The sequence below is a fragment of the Ooceraea biroi genome, chromosome 13 (assembly GCF_003672135.1).
Source record: "Ooceraea biroi isolate clonal line C1 chromosome 13, Obir_v5.4, whole genome shotgun sequence".
Taxonomy (NCBI): domain Eukaryota; kingdom Metazoa; phylum Arthropoda; class Insecta; order Hymenoptera; family Formicidae; genus Ooceraea; species Ooceraea biroi.
The window spans coordinates 8,797,058-8,816,476 of record NC_039518.1 but is presented as its reverse complement, the minus strand read 5'-3'; the positions used below and the strand labels follow the sequence as shown (position 1 = coordinate 8,816,476).

The 19,419-nt window shown below is 41.6% G+C and overlaps 5 protein-coding genes across 12 annotated transcripts; 2 read left to right on the top strand and 3 right to left on the bottom strand.

The window, feature by feature from the left end:
- Positions 1-653: 653 nt before the first annotated feature.
- LOC105286291 (hormone-sensitive lipase) lies at positions 654-6,231 on the top strand. Of its 5 annotated transcripts, none has more exons than XM_011351133.3 (11): positions 654-1,005; positions 2,452-2,906; positions 2,995-3,199; positions 3,276-3,489; positions 3,569-3,747; positions 3,827-4,109; positions 4,211-4,433; positions 4,537-4,715; positions 4,818-5,155; positions 5,245-5,370; positions 5,438-6,231. In XM_011351133.3, the coding sequence occupies exons 2-11, from the start codon at positions 2,545-2,547 to the stop codon at positions 5,504-5,506; spliced, it is 2,178 nt and encodes a 725-aa protein (XP_011349435.1). In that variant the 5' UTR covers positions 654-1,005; positions 2,452-2,544; the 3' UTR covers positions 5,507-6,231. The 5 variants fall into 5 exon arrangements, with proteins under 5 accessions (XP_011349435.1, XP_011349437.1, XP_011349436.1 ...); XM_011351134.3 differs by lacking the exon at positions 654-1,005 and adding an exon at positions 1,017-2,250; XM_011351132.3 differs by lacking the exon at positions 654-1,005 and adding an exon at positions 1,017-2,300.
- Positions 6,232-6,285: 54 nt separating this feature from the next.
- On the bottom strand, positions 6,286-7,784 carry LOC105286290 (probable N-acetyltransferase san). The gene is made up of 4 exons (XM_011351128.3): positions 7,317-7,784; positions 6,934-7,090; positions 6,655-6,821; positions 6,286-6,555 (listed from the first exon to the last, which is right to left on the bottom strand). Exons 1-4 carry the CDS (start codon positions 7,322-7,324, stop codon positions 6,384-6,386), a joined length of 504 nt encoding a protein of 167 aa, XP_011349430.1. The 5' UTR covers positions 7,325-7,784; the 3' UTR covers positions 6,286-6,383.
- Positions 7,785-7,894: 110 nt separating this feature from the next.
- On the top strand, positions 7,895-10,390 carry LOC105286289 (upstream stimulatory factor 2). 2 transcript variants are annotated; one of them, XM_011351126.3, is made up of 5 exons: positions 7,895-8,045; positions 8,268-8,344; positions 8,425-8,714; positions 8,797-8,961; positions 9,051-10,389. In XM_011351126.3, the coding sequence occupies exons 1-5, from the start codon at positions 8,005-8,007 to the stop codon at positions 9,273-9,275; spliced, it is 798 nt and encodes a 265-aa protein (XP_011349428.1). In that variant the 5' UTR covers positions 7,895-8,004; the 3' UTR covers positions 9,276-10,389. The 2 variants fall into 2 exon arrangements, with proteins under 2 accessions (XP_011349428.1, XP_019889488.1); XM_020033929.2 differs by having other exon boundaries at positions 7,912-8,189; positions 9,051-10,390.
- An 84-nt stretch (positions 10,391-10,474) lies between these two features.
- Positions 10,475-15,160, bottom strand: LOC105286286 (V-type proton ATPase catalytic subunit A). 2 transcript variants are annotated; one of them, XM_011351120.3, is made up of 12 exons: positions 15,039-15,160; positions 14,075-14,176; positions 13,886-13,998; positions 13,443-13,808; positions 13,313-13,369; positions 13,136-13,230; positions 12,775-13,046; positions 12,509-12,692; positions 12,295-12,412; positions 11,936-12,216; positions 11,646-11,835; positions 10,475-11,531 (listed from the first exon to the last, which is right to left on the bottom strand). In XM_011351120.3, the coding sequence occupies exons 2-12, from the start codon at positions 14,154-14,156 to the stop codon at positions 11,439-11,441; spliced, it is 1,851 nt and encodes a 616-aa protein (XP_011349422.1). In that variant the 5' UTR covers positions 14,157-14,176; positions 15,039-15,160; the 3' UTR covers positions 10,475-11,438. The 2 variants fall into 2 exon arrangements, with proteins under 2 accessions (XP_011349422.1, XP_011349424.1); XM_011351122.3 differs by lacking the exon at positions 15,039-15,160 and adding an exon at positions 14,415-14,811 and having other exon boundaries at positions 11,430-11,531.
- On the bottom strand, positions 15,037-19,405 carry LOC105286287. 2 transcript variants are annotated; one of them, XM_026974587.1, is made up of 4 exons: positions 19,174-19,405; positions 18,426-18,510; positions 17,299-18,205; positions 15,037-17,166 (listed from the first exon to the last, which is right to left on the bottom strand). In XM_026974587.1, exons 2-4 carry the CDS (start codon positions 18,468-18,470, stop codon positions 15,929-15,931), a joined length of 2,190 nt encoding a protein of 729 aa, XP_026830388.1. In that variant the 5' UTR covers positions 18,471-18,510; positions 19,174-19,405; the 3' UTR covers positions 15,037-15,928. The 2 variants fall into 2 exon arrangements, with proteins under 2 accessions (XP_026830388.1, XP_026830389.1); XM_026974588.1 differs by lacking the exon at positions 19,174-19,405 and adding an exon at positions 18,878-19,165.
- Between the last annotated feature and the right edge of the window lie 14 nt (positions 19,406-19,419).

Genomic DNA, 19,419 nt, shown 5'->3' with positions numbered 1-19,419 from the left:
TTTCGTACACACGTAATAAAAATATGTAAGTAATCCTTTTTTTCAGATGTATTTACTCGTTAATGTATGCAAATTTGCGAGCGAATACGCAACGCTCGGCATCTCAATGTTGCAGATCATGTATCATACAAGATGTTAATTTTTTGAATATTTTTATAACGGAATCATTGCAATTCCGAAGGGGAAGGCGATAACGGCTAATAATCGGCGTCATGTTTTACGCTAAAACTGGTTTGTCGTATAATCATCATCGTCGTTTTAACGTACGCCAGTTCGTGATCACGCGCTCGCGAAAGGGATTACCTCGGTTTGCCGTTGTTCACGAGACTACCGCAGGAGACAACGTCGAAAGACCGAAAGCGAACCCTCTCTCGTCCCTCTTTCTCCTTCGCAGGTGTTTCTCCTCGCCGCTCACAAAGTTTTAACGCATTATTATTACACCCCGTGAAAAGAACGTATTGTGTTTGTGGATATATGTAATTTTACTTATCAATAAATAAATTATAAAGAACCGAGGTCGTACATACGTGCTGCAACGTCGACGTCCACGGCCAATCGAGTCCATCAGATCCACCATTGCGCCCGCGATCGACCTTTCAAATATTTGAAATTTATCGATACGATAGCTAACCTATGCGCGTTATCGCGCGTATCTCGAATCTCGATCATCGTCCGCTGCGCGCAGTCGTGACATTACGCTCGTGTCTTTTTTTTACTTTTCCTCCCGTGATTAGGCAGCGCCTTTTGTCTCTTTTTTTTCGTTCCATTTTTTACGTCATTGTTTTTAATGTGATTCTTCTTCTTGCGCGCCGACGACGATGACGGTGGTGGCCACGGTGATGAGCACGACGGTGATAACGGCGCTGACACTGAGCGCGTGGAGCGTGTGTCACATTTGCAGTAGTCGCGCGTTGGAGGAAGTAAGTAGTCGCGCGACAAAACGATCATCGATCGTACGCATCGCTCCTGACGCGGTCGTCGAATACCGAGCGATTTTTGCTCCTGGTACGTACGCTTATTCTTTCTTTGAATCTTCTAGCGATCGCCTGTATTGTATTTAAAATAATTTAATTTCTATGCGTTCAATCTGTGTATTATTTATTTCATAAGAATGAATACGTAATGGAGAAAAAAATACAACGTAGAAATGTTTGTGTCCCGTAAGATTACAAATTAAAAGGGAGGAAAGCAGCAGATCGCTAAATTAAATGTGTTTAGCGTAAACTGTGTCAAGATCTTGCTTTATTAATAATTTATTATGTAAAGTTCGTTGTAACGTGTCACTCCTCATTATCCACTTTTTATTGGAGCATTCGAGTTCGAGATCTGATAACTGGTTATTTTTGTTTACCTTATATCGAATTATCGAGTTCATAATAACACATCTATGACGTCTTGTGCAACATAAAGTTGCGTCGATGCGATGTTCGTAATTCGACATGCGCAGTGTGTTTATAGATATATACATCATGTGACTATAAACTTAAAGAGTTGCGAAAACTGTATTTTTATTGGTTAATATAATATCTTGTCATTTGTTTTTTAACTTTCGTCCCTGGCACGCGTGAACGCGTCGAAGCTAAAGTGAACTGGATATTGTAATTTTGCGTTTCAATTTAATCCTGTTGTGACACACAACGAATATCCAGATACGATCATCATCGCATCATCATCAAAATCAGACTTTCATGTCAAATTCACGCGTTAAGCACGCATTTATTACGATAAATGCGGTGGTTTTATCACGTTCGATGTAGAAATCTACATAATTAGATCTTGAGAAATCATTAGCTCATCATACATGTTTCATAGTTTGAACTTTTATATAAAACGCGAACGAAGAAGATCGCGCATGAACTTGCGTGAGTCACGCAGTCTTATCTGCGTGCTAATCCTCGTATCATCGATTTCTCTCGGCCGGAAAGGCATCTTCCGAGTCACATATATCGCACAGATCCCACTTTGTCCGAACTTTTTGACAGATCCGAGCACTAGAGAGATGTAATTATAAACTGGAACGCGTTCTCGTTTCCATTATCGCGGCTCTCGGCGAGGAGGCGCGGTGGCAGAACCGATCGCCGAATGTCAAACGACAAGTATAGTGCGATACCTCGTGAAAGCTCCGTTAGATTTCCCGCAGCTGCCTGAGTGACGCGTTTCCATTGTCTTGCAAGCCGCCGTTAATCGGGATGCGCTGAACGAGGACGTGAAGTACGCCACGAAACATGAGACAGCGCGCTACGACGTGAAGTATGACGCGAGGCGTTGAATTAACCTAGTCAGAGGCACGCATCACTCATGTACGCACCGATCGTTTTACGCACGCAAATATCACGTGGACTTTAACCTGCGACACAATTATGTTCGGCCATTCAACCTAATTCGATTAGTTCTTATCTAGGATACGTGATACGGTTGTATGTGATACGTTTCGTTGGTCCGCTTGCACAGCTGATCGCTGACAGGAAGGAGAGGGGGTGAGCGTTACTCTAAATTGACGCCCAACAACGCGTGAGTGAACGCTTGCGGAGGACGATCGCTCAGATGTCAACGCTCGGCAATGACTTCGACAGACCGTTCGAGGACTTCGAGCCGTTGCAGTGGGGCTCGTTGCGGGAGGTGTGCTGCGCCAGCGTCGAGTACTTTGCGTCCCACCAGGATGACAACGGTGTCAGGATCAAGGCCGCGCTCTTGGCGATCTTGGATCACCTCGACCAGTTGCAACCGCTCTACCGGGAGATCGCCAAATTCGCGCCGGACTTTGATTTCGACGAGGATACCCCCGCGAACGGATACCGAAGCTTCCTGTCGTTGGTCGACAAGTGTATCCTGCACTCGGGCCAAGTGTGCCGACAGATGTTCTGTCACAAGAACTCGATGCTTTTCCGAAAGAGCCATCACGTGAAGTAAGTACTTCCGCAAAACAAATCTCTATCGTATTGTATACTTATTTGATACGCAATGCCAGACTGTACATCTGATTCGGACTTTTAGGAAAATAGAGGCGTGTTCCCAGTTACTGGCATCGTTGTACACATGTTTGCAACAGTTAAAAACACTGTATTCGTGGAGTACAGAAGTGATGGGCGATGGGAAACTATCGTTATTTCCAGTGGAGGGCCACAGTGCTCAAGAGTTTCTCGCGCAGGCAGAAAACATTAATCAATATTGCTTCTACGGCAGATGTTTAGGATTTCAGGTATTTACGAGTGATGATCTGTGACGTTTGTTGTTCAAGTTCAAGATCATGGTAAAGTGCCATTTGTCCTTTCCAGTTTTGTGACAGCTTAAAAGACGTGTTGAAAGCGCTGTCATTTTGCATGGCGTCCTTTAGTGAAATGTACTATAACAATGGCACCCTATTAGGGCGATGCGCCAATTCTGTCAAGTATCTGTTGGATCCGGAGGCAAGGGCACGTCGTATTGTTAATATCTCTCAGCACGCCGATATCTCATTTTGCCAAGCATTCTGGTTCCTGAATGAATCTGGTGAGTAATGAGGAACTGCATTCATATCGATCAAATTGCAAAGCATGTAGATAATGAAACGTGCTATGTCTGCCTTTAGATATACTGTCCATGATGAATCCTTCGTCAGCTATCAATCAAATAATATCCATTCCACCCGAGGAATTAATCCTACCCACTCTCGACGGTGGAACCGTATCAATTCCGATACCAAACAGTCACATTGGGAAGAAACCGATCCACGTGAGACTGCTCAGTTCCAAACGACGTATAGGAATGGTAAGTAGAATAATTGTTCTACTCTACATCCTGTGTCGTATAATAATAAATTATGAAATAATAAAATATTCTGTTGCAGGTTGGATCTGGAGGTATAAGCGGTGAACTGCTCGGTCTGTGCGATGAACTGATCATTCACAGTCACGGCGGCGGATTTGTGTCGCAGACATCACGGTCGCACGAAATGTATCTCCGAAAGTGGGCCACGACGCTCGGTGTACCAATTTTGAGCATAGATTATAGTTTAGCGCCCGAGGCTCCCTATCCTCGCGCGCTCGAGGAAGTATTGTACGCTTACGCGTGGGCGTTGAAGCACGCGAGCACGTTGCTCGGAAGTACGGCGAAAAAAGTGATACTTGTCGGTAAGATGAGAATCAATCTACGTGTTATGTGGCTACTTAATAATCGATACTGTAGTTTAGTTTAAATTTGAAAATTTGATTGACCCTTTTTTATTGAACAGGCGACTCTGCGGGAGCAAATTTAAACCTGGGAGCCACTTTAAAGTGTCTGCAGTTAAACATAAGGAGACCAGATGGTATTTTCGTGGCATACGCACCAATGCTCATTGAGTTTATCGCGTCACCCTCTCGTTTACTCTGCCTCACGGATCCGCTATTGCCGTTTGGTTTCATGCTGCGGTGCCTGAAGGCTTATGCGGCATCTGACAGCAAGAAATCCTCAAGGTAGAATTTTAATTAAAATTTCTCCAGCACGTGTCGATTTATCTTTAAAATATAGAATTCTACAGTGCAGCGAATAATCTCAATTTCTTTCTAAAAACAATAGGGAACATGAAAATGGAGAATGCGCCAAATCGGATACAGAATCTTTTGCGGAAGTGAGCGAAAGTGACCTTATAGCATTAGCTCTGAGCCCGAATGGCGACGGCGCGAATGACGCGGAAAAATTAGTATCCCTACCATCCGATTCAACGCTAAATTCCGTCAGTTTAACCGAAGTCGACGGTACGCATACTCCATTATATAATGCTATATTAATTAGTGCATATGTATCTATACATGTCTACTTACGGAATGTATATTTTGTAAAATGCGTTGATGCAATAGGTACCGAATGTCCAAAAGCGCAGGCCGAATCTCAAGAATTTATGAGCAGATTTTTAAATATGTACAAAAAATCCGGCCTCGGTTTATCCTCGCCTCTCGCGAAAAACGGCAGTGTCAGCAGAGATGGTAATATTTCAGGCGAAAGTGATAAATCGTGGTCTCTGTTCGGATGGTCCTTCGGCAGAAGGAGCAGCAAGGAGATTAGAGAGCTCGATACAGAGAATGCCAAAAGTCCTTCCGAGGAAATTACTTTACTCACAATACCGCGGGATCCGTTCTTGAGTCCTTACCTCGCCTCAGATAACATGCTAGCTCACATGCCGCCCATAAAATTGCTGGTACTTGCTTGGATTTCTGTTACAATTTTCTGATATAATCGATATAACACTTAGAACGTGCACTGCACGCAATTATATTTTATTTCTAGACGGTACAACTTGATCCTTGCCTTGACGACTGCGTAATGTTTGCGAGGAAGCTTCGCTTGCTTGGCAACAGAGTTACATTGGATGTATTGCCGGGATTGCCACACGGATTCCTCAATCTTTTACGGGTAAAATTTTTCTTGCGAATAAATTCCCTCGTTATCTCAACTAGTTACTCTACTTTCTCGTTTACAGGTTTCGAAGGAAGCGGCGGAGGGCGCGGACATTTGCGCCAGGAGAATAAAAGAGTTACTGGAACTGTAAACTAATATGAGAAGCTATAGCTGTTATAAAATATAAATGTTGATCTAGAGTAAATGGAGACGTACTTCAACAGTGGTCGCAGCAATACGTATTTATACAGCAGATATCGAATGCGGCCGAGCACCGTTATTATTTTCAGCGGCTTAACTATTTGTAACTTGAGCACATTACGAGAAACATGCTTCACGCTATCGATTTTCTACGGTATCAACTACGTTGGTTACTGTTGTTATTGCATATTGATGTGTCGTATTGAAAAAAGCAACTTTATCTAAACCGATTAGAGTATAGGTCCCGGACCCGTTTTTCTGGTTACGAATATTATCGGAGGGGACAAGAGTCTTCTACACCTATAAGATATAGCAGTCCTATATATAGCAATTCTCAGTACCGTATCTTAATTTCGTATTTATACAATCCTATATTTACGATATGTAATAATATATGCGGCGATTAGATAGTGTATAAAAGTTTCGTTTGCACGTTTTTTCCGTGCATCCTCCTACTTCTGATACTTTACACAACCAAGTTTTTAATATGTAAAGTAAATCGTAAAATGCAACGTTTCTCATTTCATATAGATATATATTTTCCATATGTGCATGCAATCTTTTTAATGTCGCGATTTTTTAAGAAGGAAAATGGCTTAAAAAATACTCTGTACAAATTTTTAAATACATCCAGCAGTAGAGAAGAAAATTGATGGACAATAAAAGTGATACATATAAAAAAGTTGTGCTTCTCGCTAAGGGAATCGATTGGATCATGACACCATCGAGTTATAATATAAAATCATTTTATTGACACATGTTAAACATGTCGAAACATAGCTTTAAAATTATTAAGAGAAAGATAAATTAATGAACAATGCACCTCTTTAGTTGACACTTTGATGATTCGTTTGATTTGCTCGAGGGCGTAGCGTCTTTTGTAATACATGTGCATCTGCTGGTTCTATTCTTTTATAGTAATGCTCTTTAGTTTCGACAATCTCAAATCCAAATTTCTTATAAAAATCAATTGCGCCTTCGTTACTTATTTGAACATGTCTGTGAAGAAATCATGTAAATATTATTTCAGGAAACGTGCTTTTCCAAATATCTTAAGACAGTAAAAGTAAAACAATTACACTTGTAAGCTATACTCACAGGAAGATAGAGTCAAAATTGCCATCTTTGTTAACGTAGTTTAAAACATGTTGGACCATGACGGTACCAATTCCTAATCTCCTGTAGGGGTAGAGACAACCCAATGTCATTATATATAAACGCCTAGAGTTTTCCGAGGTATCTACACGGCAGCAAACTGCACCAACCTGAGAATTGCGATAGAATTTTTATTAAATAACAGAACAGTGTCAGTGTTTCTCGGCCAACAGTATCCACAGTTTGAGCAACGCTACGACAAACATAAATAATCATAAATACCACTATGTCATTGTAATACGCTAGTTTGGCAAGTTCTCCAGCTTCTAATACATCCTTGTAAAACTTCTCGTTATATGACACCGGGAATACGACTTGATTGAGCAATTTCAGCTGCTTGATGTTGTGTGGTGTCACATCACCTAACTCTATTTTCGACCTGCAATTAGCACGACGCGCGAATAAAGGCGGGATCGTCTCACTTCAGTGTAGTTGTTACAGATTTTCGTAAACGACATAATAATCGTCTGGGGGTTGCGAATGTTTCTTACGGGGTTTCCATTGGAAAAATGAACGGGAGAACAAGCGCAAGAATTAAAATTAATACATTACTCGCGCAAAACTTACGCGTGCCGACATAACCTACAATAGCTTGCGCCACTCACCTGGTCATTTTGAAGAGTGCCGAAGAAATACCGTGATTCTCGGTGGGAATTAATTCTAAGATCTTTGTACACGCCTTTTCCTCGGACCAAACAACAAAAGTCCACGACTTATCGATGTTTTACGCCCACGACGTTCCCGTTCCCGTGCGAGATCCCGGTATGCGAAGACATAATACGCGTGAGACACCGCGAGACGGATTTTTGTCCTCGGGCTGATGACACGCTCAAAATGACGAAAGTGTTGATGGTAGAGCTAACGAATCCATCCGAACATTAAAACGAAAGAATACCCGCGTAAATTGGAACGAAACTAATTTGTCGATTACGCGCTCACTTTTCTATTCGCATACGTTTCAAATATCCGAGACCGGAAATTGTAGCAACATGATAAACGCTGAAAAGCAGATAAAAATTACTTAAATTTAGAGCCGCGTAGTTAAAAATGGGCGGCAAATATGCAAAAACTGTGCAAACAGGAATTTTCTCCCGTATCGACTTACGATATACTGCTTTACTATTACCGTTTTAGTCTCGATACACATGCATCGTCATCTAGCGGCGCAGTGCTAGGTGGTGCGCGCGAATGCGCGCCGCCATCTTGTGCACCACATGACCTCGTTGTCGTGTCCCGTGACCAGCTCACGTGAATTTTGGCAAATTCAAACGTTTTTTTTTTCGGCGGCGAGGGATGGACATTTTGGAGCAGCAACTCGAGCAACAGGATGTCAGGTAGCGTTTACGTTAAATATCGACCGCCTGATATTGCAAACACCTATCCCTTCCGTCTCGCCCGAGGTCTCCTCAAGGTCATCATCACTTAGTGCACAGTGCGCACTTACTTACGCCGTAGGACCGACACACACAATCGTCGAAGTAATACGCATAGCATGTAGCTCGGTTAAGCTGAGGCGATATATACCGCGCGTTCAAAGCGTCATTTTATTTTTGCAGCGTCGTGAAGGACGAGGACGGCGGCGGTGGTGGCCCGGGGATCGTTATAGAGGAAGCAGAGATCGTGGATTGCGAAGGTAGGCAATAACGATCGCGATCGACGCGTCTTGTGCGTAAACATCGATTCGACTTTGCGTATGTATTCCTCTTCTCCTAGGAGAAGCCATTGGAGAAGATGAGATGCGCTATCAGGAAGCCTTAGCATATCGAGTTGTCCAAGTGAATGGCACGGCGGCGATTCAGTCGGCCAGTGAGATAGAACTGCCGGTGTCGCAGCCGGGCAACAATACTGTACAGGTCCTAACGTCTCCATTGAACGGCCAGTTTTACGTTATTGGAAATGCTAATGATGTCTTTACCACGGCGCAAGCGTCGAGATCGTTGGTACCAAGGACAACCACGCTGCAGATAGAAACCCCGAGGAATTGTAGCACTGGCTTGAAGAAGGTTCATACAAATGTGACGTAGTGTTAATCTATTTACCTCAAGAACAAAAGGAAACATAAAAGTTCTTGATTTGTCTTGTCAGAGGGATGACAGGCGGAGAGCGACGCACAATGAAGTTGAGCGCCGACGTAGGGACAAAATAAATAATTGGATCACAAAGTTGGGCAAGATCATCCCCGAATGCAATACTGGTAACACAGCTAGCAGTGCCGGCAGTGGAGAAGGAAAGGCCAATTATGAAACACAGGTGAACAAAACGAGAGTAGTAACATTGATATCTTACATTTTTGCTGCGTTTCGTTATATTTAAACGATATTTGTCTTTTGGCGAGATAGAGCAAAGGGGGCATCTTGGCAAAGGCGTGCGAATATATAGGAGAACTGCGTACCGCTAATCAAGGTCTAGGTCAATGTCTGCGAGATAACGAGAAATTACGACAAGAAATCACGGCGTTGAAACAATTAGTTACCCAATTGAAACGTGAGAATCTTCAACTCAGATCGCAAATATCGTCTTCGTCATCGGCTGCAAGTAACGACGTTGTACACTTGAGTCCTTAAGCTTCCTCGTAAGTTAATGGTTCTTTCTGTAAATACTAGGATTTATATAAATTGCCTTACCACATAGAAATATAATTTTTGATATTTTCTCTGGTGACTGCACCTGGCGCGATAAACGTTTAACATATTCATTGTCCAAAATCAAATTCGGTGCTTCTAGCAATATTATAGTCATGACTACACATCTATTATTACATAATATTAACGTTTTATATACAAATCTACAAAATGTACTATTTTAAAAAAAAGAATGTTGATTTTTATGGGACAAAATTCGTCAATTCTTTTATAATTCAATGACTTATGAGTTATGTAATTTCAAAAGTCATGTAGAAAATCTTGATTATGTCAATCCCAGGAGTAATGTACATAATACATTATCTATTAACACACAACGTAAGTATTGTAGTACATATATGATACATTGATAAAAAACTTTCCAATCTTTGGAAATATATTTCTACACATTTTTAATGTAGTAACAGTGTAGTTGTGACTGTTGCCTAAAGGATTTACACAAGTAAACGTAAAAATACGATACACACGTATGTAACATGTCGATGTAGACATGTGTTATTATGGAATATCGTGGCTGTGAATATTGAAACGTTGACCTGGTGTTCTCGATTTTTCGGTAAAAAAAAACAATAATGGTGATGCAGCTGAGATCACTTCGAGGGTGAGGAGGATTTTTGGTGATTCGCGTTACCTGTGGACGTGAGGATCGAATTACTTGCAGACCAAGTGTGCAGCAGAATTCGTTGAATATTTTTTATTTTTAATACTGTTTTCATAATTGTAGGATAGAGAATATCCCCTTTAGAGTTTTTTGACTTAGGACTCAAATTGTAAAATAGTTTAATTGTACACTCGTATGAACATATATATATATTTATATGTATGTATGTATATATACACGTATGTGTACATATGCACAGATCAGCACATGCATATACGGCAATAACGTTTCTTCCAATCAGAAACGAAGCTGCAAAAAGAAGAAAAAGACGCGTCGGAATCAAAGCTACCAAGCATAAAATATCTCAGAATGTAATATATCGTTGATGTACATACCGCGAGGTTATTGTTATATAATAATAATTATTATTGAAACGGAATTCGCGTCGATAAAGGTCTCTGTGAAAACTCATTTGCCAATGTTGCCAATCCATCCATCCAACAAATCCGTGATCCTCTTTGTGTGCATAATTTTTATTTTTTTTTCTTTACATATCATACAATGGAAATGATATCGAAGTTAATGGAACACTGGTTGTTACGCACGTTCCTGTTTCTCTCGCGTTCGTTCATCATCATCGTGACCCTACAGTCCCGCATTTGAATCATTTACTTTACCGCGTGCTCTTTTCCTAAACTTTTAAATTATACTCGTAACATTTCTCACTGTTAAACTATAGTATGCTTAATTATGTGTAACAGTTGCGATTATCGCACTTAAATAGTATCATTATATGTTACAATATTTTAGTATTCACGATTCATTGAATTTTGCGAAAGGTAAGGGAGCTGCCGCGCGTCATCCACGTATCACGTGACTCGATAACTTTGTGCGGGAACGTCGTCTCGCACGATAATACTAATTCACGCGCATCAGGATAAAACGGGAAGCCGTAGTTTATACTTTCGTTTATATCATACATACACAGAAAACACGGGAACACTAACTTTCCCAATTACTTCGTTTGCACCTTCAACAAAGCGGAAAGAGAACGAAAAGGAGTATCTCTGTTAAGAGTAAAATTACTTTCTCTGATAATATCCGGCTAATTACAGGTAGCTCTGTTCTCAAGTTAAGCGCGTGAAATTCTCGAGAACGCGAAGCGTATCTTTGAACATACGCTTCGGGTGCATTTAAGAATGTCCCACTTTATTGTCTCGATCGTCACATACATGACATGGCGTTGTCCCGAACGATAATATCTCGCTGCACCGTAATATCGAAGGTTCATCGTAGCTATCTATGTACAATTGACTCGGGCGCTTTCAAGAATGATTTATATATTCGGCAATTCTCGATAACACTGTTTCTCGTCGTATTCTCGACAGGCTATCTGCAATTCACGGATTAGACCGGGACATCCTTAAATGTTAGAGCCAAATTACAGAACAATCAATATCGTAAAATTGCTTTTAACAAGTAATTTAATCCTCTAAATTCCTGAACGCCTGTTGGATGTCTTCGTGTAGCTGATCGAAGTCCGATCTGATCTTCGGTTCACCGTCTTTCACGGGATCCTGGAATTTCGAGGAGAGTTTAATAAAAAGAAAAACAAAAAGGATACACCAAAATCGAGATTACGAAAGATTATTGACGAGACTTGCATTGTTTTACAACTCAAAAGTACCGACCTTGAACTTCATGGAGCTCAGCTGATAGAGAATATTGCCCATACTATCCCTAATAACGTTCCACGTGATCTTGTTATCGGACTGAGCTGTTGACTCGACCGCGTGTCTCGCCATATCGTAGAACGCAATCATGTTTCGCAACATGCCGACGGTTTTGTAGAATGGACAGAAACGATCGTACGGCGAGTAGCTAGGGGTAATTAAAGGTGCGCATTAGAAAATATTTTCGAGCGATAACTAGTTAGTTATCCGCGATATTAACTCAACATTGAAATATAGGATTTTTCTACCTGTTCTGCTGCAAGAAGTCGTCCTTCAACAGCTTCGCCACTTCGAGTGTGATTTTATCAGTTTCAGCGAGGGAAGCCTTGCCTACCAATTGCACAATTTCCGAAAGATCCTCCTCCTCTTGCAGAATCTCCTTCACTTTCGTTCTCAGCGGAACGAATTCCTGGAAGTTCTTGTCGTAAAAGTCGTCCAACGCCCGCAAGTACTTACTGTACGATATGAGCCAGTTGATGGACGGGAAGTGTTTGCGTTGGGCAAGCTTTTTATCCAATCCCCAAAAGACCTGCGAATTAAATAATTCATTAAAAATATTTCAAATTATTCATTTCTTTATTTTTGCGTACTGAAATATCGTTCATACCTGTACAATACCAAGTGTCGCGCTAGTCACGGGATCAGAGAAGTCACCACCAGGCGGTGACACAGCACCGACGATACTGACGGATCCTTCACGATCTGGATTTCCCAAACACTTCACTCTGTAAAAATTTTATATTAATCGCGTCGATTGAAGATTGTCGAATTCTATTTTTACATAAAAAAAAAGGGTTGCAAATGAATTAATTATTTTATACCGTCCGGCACGTTCGTAGAAGCTGGCTAGACGAGCGCCGAGATAGGCAGGATAGCCAGAATCGGCAGGCATTTCAGCCAAACGACCTGAGATTTCTCGGAGAGCTTCGGCCCAACGAGATGTAGAGTCGGCCATCATCGATACGTTGTAACCCATATCTCGAAAATATTCGGACAGCGTAATACCTGCAGAATGACCGATGACGGTTTACTTATCGAAACATTATTCATACTATCGAATATCTATCTTCGATAATGCATCGCGTACCGGTGTAAATGGATGCTTCACGCGCGGCTACCGGCATGTTAGACGTATTGGCGACCAGAGCGGTACGTTTCATGATGGACTCGGTGACACCGTCAATCTCCACAGTCAGCTCGGGGAAATCGCGCAGTACCTCAGACATCTCGTTACCACGCTCACCGCAACCGACGTAGATGATCACGTCGGAGTTGGAGTACTTGGACAAAGCCTGCGAGATGACGGTCTTGCCGCAACCGAAAGCCCCGGGGATGGCAGTGGTACCACCTTGGACACACCTGTAACACGGCATCGTGACACATGTTTCAAAGAAACTTTTATATTACGCGATGTTGCGTGTTTAGATTGTACAAAGGTAATTTCTTACGGGAAGAGAGAGTCCAAGACTCGCTGGCCAGTGAGTAGAGGATGATTAGCTGGCAATTTTTCAGTGACTGGACGAGGTTGACGGACCGGCCACACCTGCATGCACGCAACCATAAATTCACGACATGCAACACATTGAAAACTCACGTATACCCGTTTATGGAATTGCAGCTCATACCTGAAGCATGGTGTACTTCTGCCTCTCGCCGTCGAACTCGGTCTCCAGCACGACATCCTGCAAAGCCGCCACGTATTTGTACAAATTTGCATTCGATACGAAACGAGAAAGGAATGATGAAGCATCTTACATCAACGGTGTAATTGCCGGAAGGCGCGATGTAGGTGACGGTGCCTTTACACTTTGGCGGCAGGATCATCCAGTGCTTCACCAAGGTGTTCTCGTGTACAACGCCGTAGAGATCACCGCCCGTGATGTGACTACCGTTCTTTATGTTATGCGGATTGAACTCCCAGCTGGCGGTACGCGACAATGCCGGTACATTGATACCTTTAGGAATGTAGATCGAGCTGGTAAGCTCGTTGATATCCTTCAACGGACGCTGAATACCGTCGAAGATGCTGCCGAGGATGCCAGGACCCAATTCAACGGACAACGGCTTTCCAGTACGAAGTACAGGATCACCAACCGTCACTCCGCTAGTTTCTTCGTATACCTAAGCCAGAGTTATAGTCTGAGATCCCGGAGTGTAGAAGTACAAATATATGTATATGTATTAGTTTTTTTTTGTACCTGTATTGTAGCCATGTCACCTTCCAATCTGATGATTTCTCCCACCAATTCATAGTAACCGACTCGTACCAATTCGTACATAGCCGATCCGGCCATCTTCTCAGCGGTAACGACTGCGACGAGAAGACAAGTTAAGTGAGAAAACGTGCGACGAATAAAGTGGAAGAAGTTTATAGCAAACCAACTAACCAGGCCCGGATACCGCGTAGACGTATCCAAACTTGCCCTCTCGATCTTCCTGCGCAATCTTCAGTAAGCTTTGGTTCGTCATTTCGAACGGTTTTTTTTTACCTGAAAAATGAAAGAAACTGTCAAGTAATTCCTGTACATTCGATAATTCTTTTTCACAGGACACAAAGTCGGGAGATCATGGGCGGTGAAAACAAAACGTACAACTTTGCTATCTAAGTACAATCGAATGTTTCACGCTTCGACAATGACATACGTGTACATTCAGAGGAAAAATATATAGAAAAGATAATAATTTACGACACAAATAACGCGATAGCTATCGCGGCTGTAATCGCACCAGTTGAATTCCCGCTAGTTAATTATTCGTTCCGACTGCACTTTTTGCACTCCTCCGCAATTTCTTGTGCACCGTCTGCACCTATCGCGAGAGCCTGCTTATTTTAATATACACCGAGCAGAGATGTACACGCGAAATGAGCAGCTTGTCGCGTCGTCGCCTCAGAATTGTCGTTCACGACGAGCGACCTTTCGCGATTCGCGGCCCCGAGAACGCCAGACTCCGCGACTGGCTTCGGCTGTCACACGCTGGCGGCGGTTCACGTGAGCAGGCCGTTCAAAAAAATAGGCGTAGCCCCGCGAAGCCCGCGGGCCGTCTGCTAGCCGAAGAAAGGGCGCTTTTCCGTCGCGGATGACGGCGATCGGTCGAGCGAACGTCGGCGTACGGCGATCCGGCGATCGTAGGACGCGTCGCGGCCGAAAATCAGCGGAAAACTCGCGAATTCATGCGCGATCGAGAAAGCGATGGCGCACGCCAAGTGCCACTGGATCGATACTTACGCGCGCCGGACTCCGCTCGCTCGCTCGCGTTTCCGCGAAACGTTAAATTGATGTTCGCTCGAGCGCGTAAACGCGCGGCCGGGATCGCCGCGGCTCGACGCGGCCGATTCGGCGCGATACTCACGGCGAGATACGACGTTTCCGCACGCAGTCCAACCAAGCGACGAGAATCGTGACTCCTCGGGTTCTGCCTAGCTGCTATCACAAGACAGGTCAGCTGACTGAGTCGCGTGCCGATTCTCAATTATCGGGCATGCATGCGCGTTAAGATGCGTCCGCATGAGAGCCGCGACGGCGCATGTTCGACATTCGCTCTACGCTCTACCTACGAACAGGTTTGTTTGCTTCTTTTCTCGGACGAAATTATTTCTTTCTTTTGTGTCCGTGAAGCAATTCCGATGTCAACAAAGATAGTGCCACTGTAGATAACAGCATCGAACAAAAATGTAGCAAGTTACTTGAGATTTTTGAAGCAACCATATTATTTTTTAATTAAGAAAAATGAGATACAGATATAATAAGCTTTATTTTACAATTTATCAACGATATTAATCATATGTAATCTGTCTGTATATTAATAATTAATGTTTTAATCGTTAAGATTAAAACGTGGAGCACCTAGTTAACAGAATACATTTTTAAGAAAGTTTAGTTCAACGATATTTATACATTAGTCTAAAACTACATTTAAGAAACGATATGTACGTGTGTGTCAGCATGTACGCATGTGCCACAAATTCCTTAGCATTCAAGTGAGCTGAAGCTTCAGCTTCATTACTAATAAATTCGCAAGTGATAAGGCACGTTATATTTCTATGAAAATCCTCCAAATGGCTATATAAAGGTACGGTCAAGGTCACGCTGCGAAGCACTTCTAGACACCTTCTTCTCACTTGACAGAAGGAAAAGGATAGAAAGTGTCTAGAAGCGCTTCGCAGCGTGACTTTGACCATACCCTAAATGGCTATTAAAATGCTGTCTCAAAAGCCATTCTTTACGGTACAATACAATACTTTACTCTCTGTGCAAGGTAGCTTCCACATACATATAAAACGCGTTAAATAAATTAGTAAGCATCATATCGAGCGCCTCGGAAACCGCTATAATAATGTTTCGCAAAATGAAAGAGCCAGAATCGCTTCGCTCACGAAGATACGTTTCTATACCCCACTGCTTCAAATTGATTTTACAATATTGCCAAACGAACGTCATAGCCTTAAGCAACCAATCTTCCACGTCCCTGGAACGTTGCATTAATCTTACAGCGACGTCGAACAACTTTTTCAGATAGTCTTCGTTGATGTTCATGGAGCTCATTTGTCTAATCAGCGGTTCATAGTCAGGCAGTCTCGTGCTGCTATGATAGTTTCTGTTCGCGGAATACTTTGTTAATAAATTGCAAAGCACCTTCATCAACTGTTCAAAAGTGCAGTCGTTAGTACCATATCGTGAGACAGATTGTTCTTGACTTTGATCGACAAATACACCCAATCTTATAAGGCGCATAACGTATTCGAAAGGATCTATCAATGTAACACCATTGACCTTCAGTTTACCCTGGTCGAACGACCATACGACATTAGAAAAGGTCTTATTCGACGTCAGAGCATCAGCAGCATTCTGCTTAAAGGACGACATCGAAGTATCAGCAGCATTCTGCTTGAAGGACGATAACTGTTGGCGATTTTTTATGTAACGTATCACTTCCGCGTTCTCGGATATACTGTTCGTATTATTCTCATTAGCCTTTCGTCTCATGCGATTGAACTTTTTACGGAGATTTCTCGTGCGCAAATTCTCCTTGTAATCGTTAATGACCCTACCCTGAGAGCTCTCGATAATATCACCAGCGAATTGAATGTTTACCACCGAGTTGGTAAAGAACATAGCGTGCGCGACGAAGCTCAATGTATCTACATAACTGATGGTTCCGTCCGTCTTGTACTTGTCTACAATGCAGTAGCCTTGATACAATATACCGACGCCATTGAGAAATATACTGCCGCCTTGTATAGTGTTAAATGCCGTTCTCGCAACCATGTTTACCGCCATACCGCGTGCGGCAGCCGCGGAAAGAGCGGCTGATCCTCCAACTACTCCCAACCCAGTCGCTGAACCGGCCAAACAGATCCAGTGGGGGAATGCTTCTTTATTAAAAAGATCAATGGATTCTTCATGCTTACTGCGATCCACCAGTTGTTGAGAGGATCGGCCAATAGTCCAAGCACCAGTTGCACCGCTCATAGCAAGACCTGATGCGCAAATAAAAGCAGCAAAAAACACAAGATGAGCAAATTGTTGATTCGCCGTTAGTTAATATTTAAATATGTAATTCATTTAATATCAATGTGCATACACGAATCATATGTTGACTGGTGATTTACCTGCTATAGCTATCGGTGCAAGAGGCGTAAACATTGATGCAACGCACAAGCCTATTCCGCCGATTCCGAGTACAGTGGAAGCAATATCCGCTCCTTTGGCAAACTTCGCTGTCCAAGCGCATGCAGGCGAATCCAGGATTTCAAGCAAAACTGTTGAATAGTCTTCCGTAACTGGTTTAGTTTTATCTTCCTGATAACAGCCATCTTTTGGAAGGATCATGACGCATTCCGGGAGATTATTGTTTTCTTTATAATCCGACCAACTCTTGTATACTCTGGCAGTGATATCGATGTACCATGTGTCGTAAGATGTTTCATCTCCAGTCGGTGCCTTCTCTTCTTGTTTTGCATTTGCAGTATTGGATTGTCTTGGAATACTCTTCCTGATTGTAAATATGGGAATAAAAACTACCGGCCATTCATCTTCATCTTTTGCATCGGTCTTTCTCGTTTCCTTCTCTTTGTCTGCAACGTCCTTTGCTTGCGGTTTTACCTGCTGATCTTCTTTAGGCTGGTCTTTTTTATTAGGTTTTATCTTTTCATTACCACAGATTATATTATAAATTATAGCAAAATAAATTGGAAGGATTGGTTTATCCTTTTCTATTACACATTCACATATTTTATCATATATCTTATTTATGACAGCCTTCTGTTCTTCACTATAATCCACTGAATCAGCTATATCTGCATCTGCATCCTTAACAGTTTTTGGTTCGCTATTGCTATTACTATTATTGCCTTCTGTTGTATTTTCGTTTGTACTTTTAATTTCTGGAGGCCCATATATTGCGTATCCAATATTTCGTTTCAAATATTCATGCTCATTATGTTTATATTCGGTGCATTCGGGAAGACATTCATAAAAGCACTGTTGCTGTTCTGCGGCAAGCTCTATCAATTCATTCTGAGAAGGAAATATCGTTATTAAATATATGCAGATCTTTATTCAAATTAAGAAAAGTATGTCAATTCCTCTGATATTAACTTCCTTCTCAGATTGCCTGGCAGTCTGAGATGGATAGAAACACAAGCAAATTATACGACAGTTAATTGATACAAGAATTAGTCTAACATAAAACTGTATGTATGCATATTTTACAAGATGATGTTAATGTAAAACTTACCGGAACTATGTATGTATATGTAGCCTTTTCTTCTGTTTGAGACATTATGTATAAATATCTATGTGCTCATATGCTTACAAAAATCCTTTAAAAAATAGAAAACACTAATTAATTTTATCAGCATTAGGTTAAGTGGTAAAATTATCGACCAATTATGACCAACAAAGGTTTAAAATTTTCTGCGTGTTTTAACTGTCACGGAGCTTTTACGTTCTGCATTTGTTGCGTGCTTTACCCAACTGTGCCTTATTCAGCGAAATGATAATCATCAATTAATATCTTAATCTTGCAAACCACCTGCCATCTACCATTTTCTTTTTCGATATTAAATTTTTATGCGATATCAGAAAATACAATCTAAAAGTTAATTAAAGCACAATTATCAACTGTGCCATGATTTCCTTTGCTTGTCATCAGGATCTGATACTGATACTGATATCTTGTGTACGTACTTTGATTTTTCATTATTTTAAATATTATTGAAAGCGTCACAAATATACGATAAACTATTATAAAATAAATCACAGTCTTCAATAAACGAGAACAAAATTACAATTTTGCGCAAGAAACTCAGAATTATATCAGAGCCATTCGATTTCGCGTCTATTGACAAAACAAACAAAAATTGGCAATGATAATTTTAACGATAGTTGCGGTTATTGGTGCAATAAAAAATGGAAAATGAAATAATTTAACAAAATAACAAAAGCGAGAAACACTTTTAATAATTACAAGAGAATTTTAGTACCTGCTTGAAACAGCAGAACCAGCAGCTATTTCTGCTTCGGATATTTTTCTAAGTAAAATGTACACGTCAAGTACGATAATATATACATATAATGATAAATAAAGGTGAATACCCGAACTTTAATATGTCGAATTGTACAATTGCGCAGCATTACGAATCATAAAGATGAGAAAATCACCAAGCGTCGACCAATGAAACCGTAGATTTTTTTAGTAAATTTGCTATTCTTGTACTTTCGTTCCGAAA

Coding starts and splice junctions, on each gene's coding strand:
- LOC105286287 (XM_026974587.1), bottom strand. CDS start 18,470: ATGTCTCAAACAGAAGAAAAGGCTACATATACATACATAGTTCCG. Junction 18,206..18,425: donor CATATACATACATAGTTCCG/GTAAGTTTTACA, acceptor TTTCCTTCTCAG/AATGAATTGATAGAGCTTGC. Junction 17,167..17,298: donor TGCACCGATAGCTATAGCAG/GTAAATCACCAG, acceptor TTTGCGCATCAG/GTCTTGCTATGAGCGGTGCA.
- LOC105286286 (XM_011351120.3), bottom strand. CDS start 14,156: ATGACGAACCAAAGCTTACTGAAGATTGCGCAGGAAGATCGAGAGGGC. Junction 13,231..13,312: donor AGAAGTACACCATGCTTCAG/GTATGAGCTGCA, acceptor GCGTGCATGCAG/GTGTGGCCGGTCCGTCAACC. Junction 12,413..12,508: donor TTCTACGAACGTGCCGGACG/GTATAAAATAAT, acceptor AAATTTTTACAG/AGTGAAGTGTTTGGGAAATC.
- LOC105286289 (XM_011351126.3), top strand. CDS start 8,005: ATGGACATTTTGGAGCAGCAACTCGAGCAACAGGATGTCAG. Junction 8,345..8,424: donor AGAGATCGTGGATTGCGAAG/GTAGGCAATAAC, acceptor CTCTTCTCCTAG/GAGAAGCCATTGGAGAAGAT. Junction 8,962..9,050: donor AGGCCAATTATGAAACACAG/GTGAACAAAACG, acceptor TTGGCGAGATAG/AGCAAAGGGGGCATCTTGGC.
- LOC105286290 (XM_011351128.3), bottom strand. Junction 6,822..6,933: donor CGTATTACAATGACATAGTG/GTATTTATGATT, acceptor CGCAATTCTCAG/GTTGGTGCAGTTTGCTGCCG. Junction 6,556..6,654: donor AATTTTGACTCTATCTTCCT/GTGAGTATAGCT, acceptor ATTTCTTCACAG/ACATGTTCAAATAAGTAACG.
- LOC105286291 (XM_011351133.3), top strand. CDS start 2,545: ATGTCAACGCTCGGCAATGACTTCGACAGACCGTTCGAGGACTTCGAG. Junction 3,200..3,275: donor GCAGATGTTTAGGATTTCAG/GTATTTACGAGT, acceptor TGTCCTTTCCAG/TTTTGTGACAGCTTAAAAGA. Junction 4,110..4,210: donor GAAAAAAGTGATACTTGTCG/GTAAGATGAGAA, acceptor TTTATTGAACAG/GCGACTCTGCGGGAGCAAAT.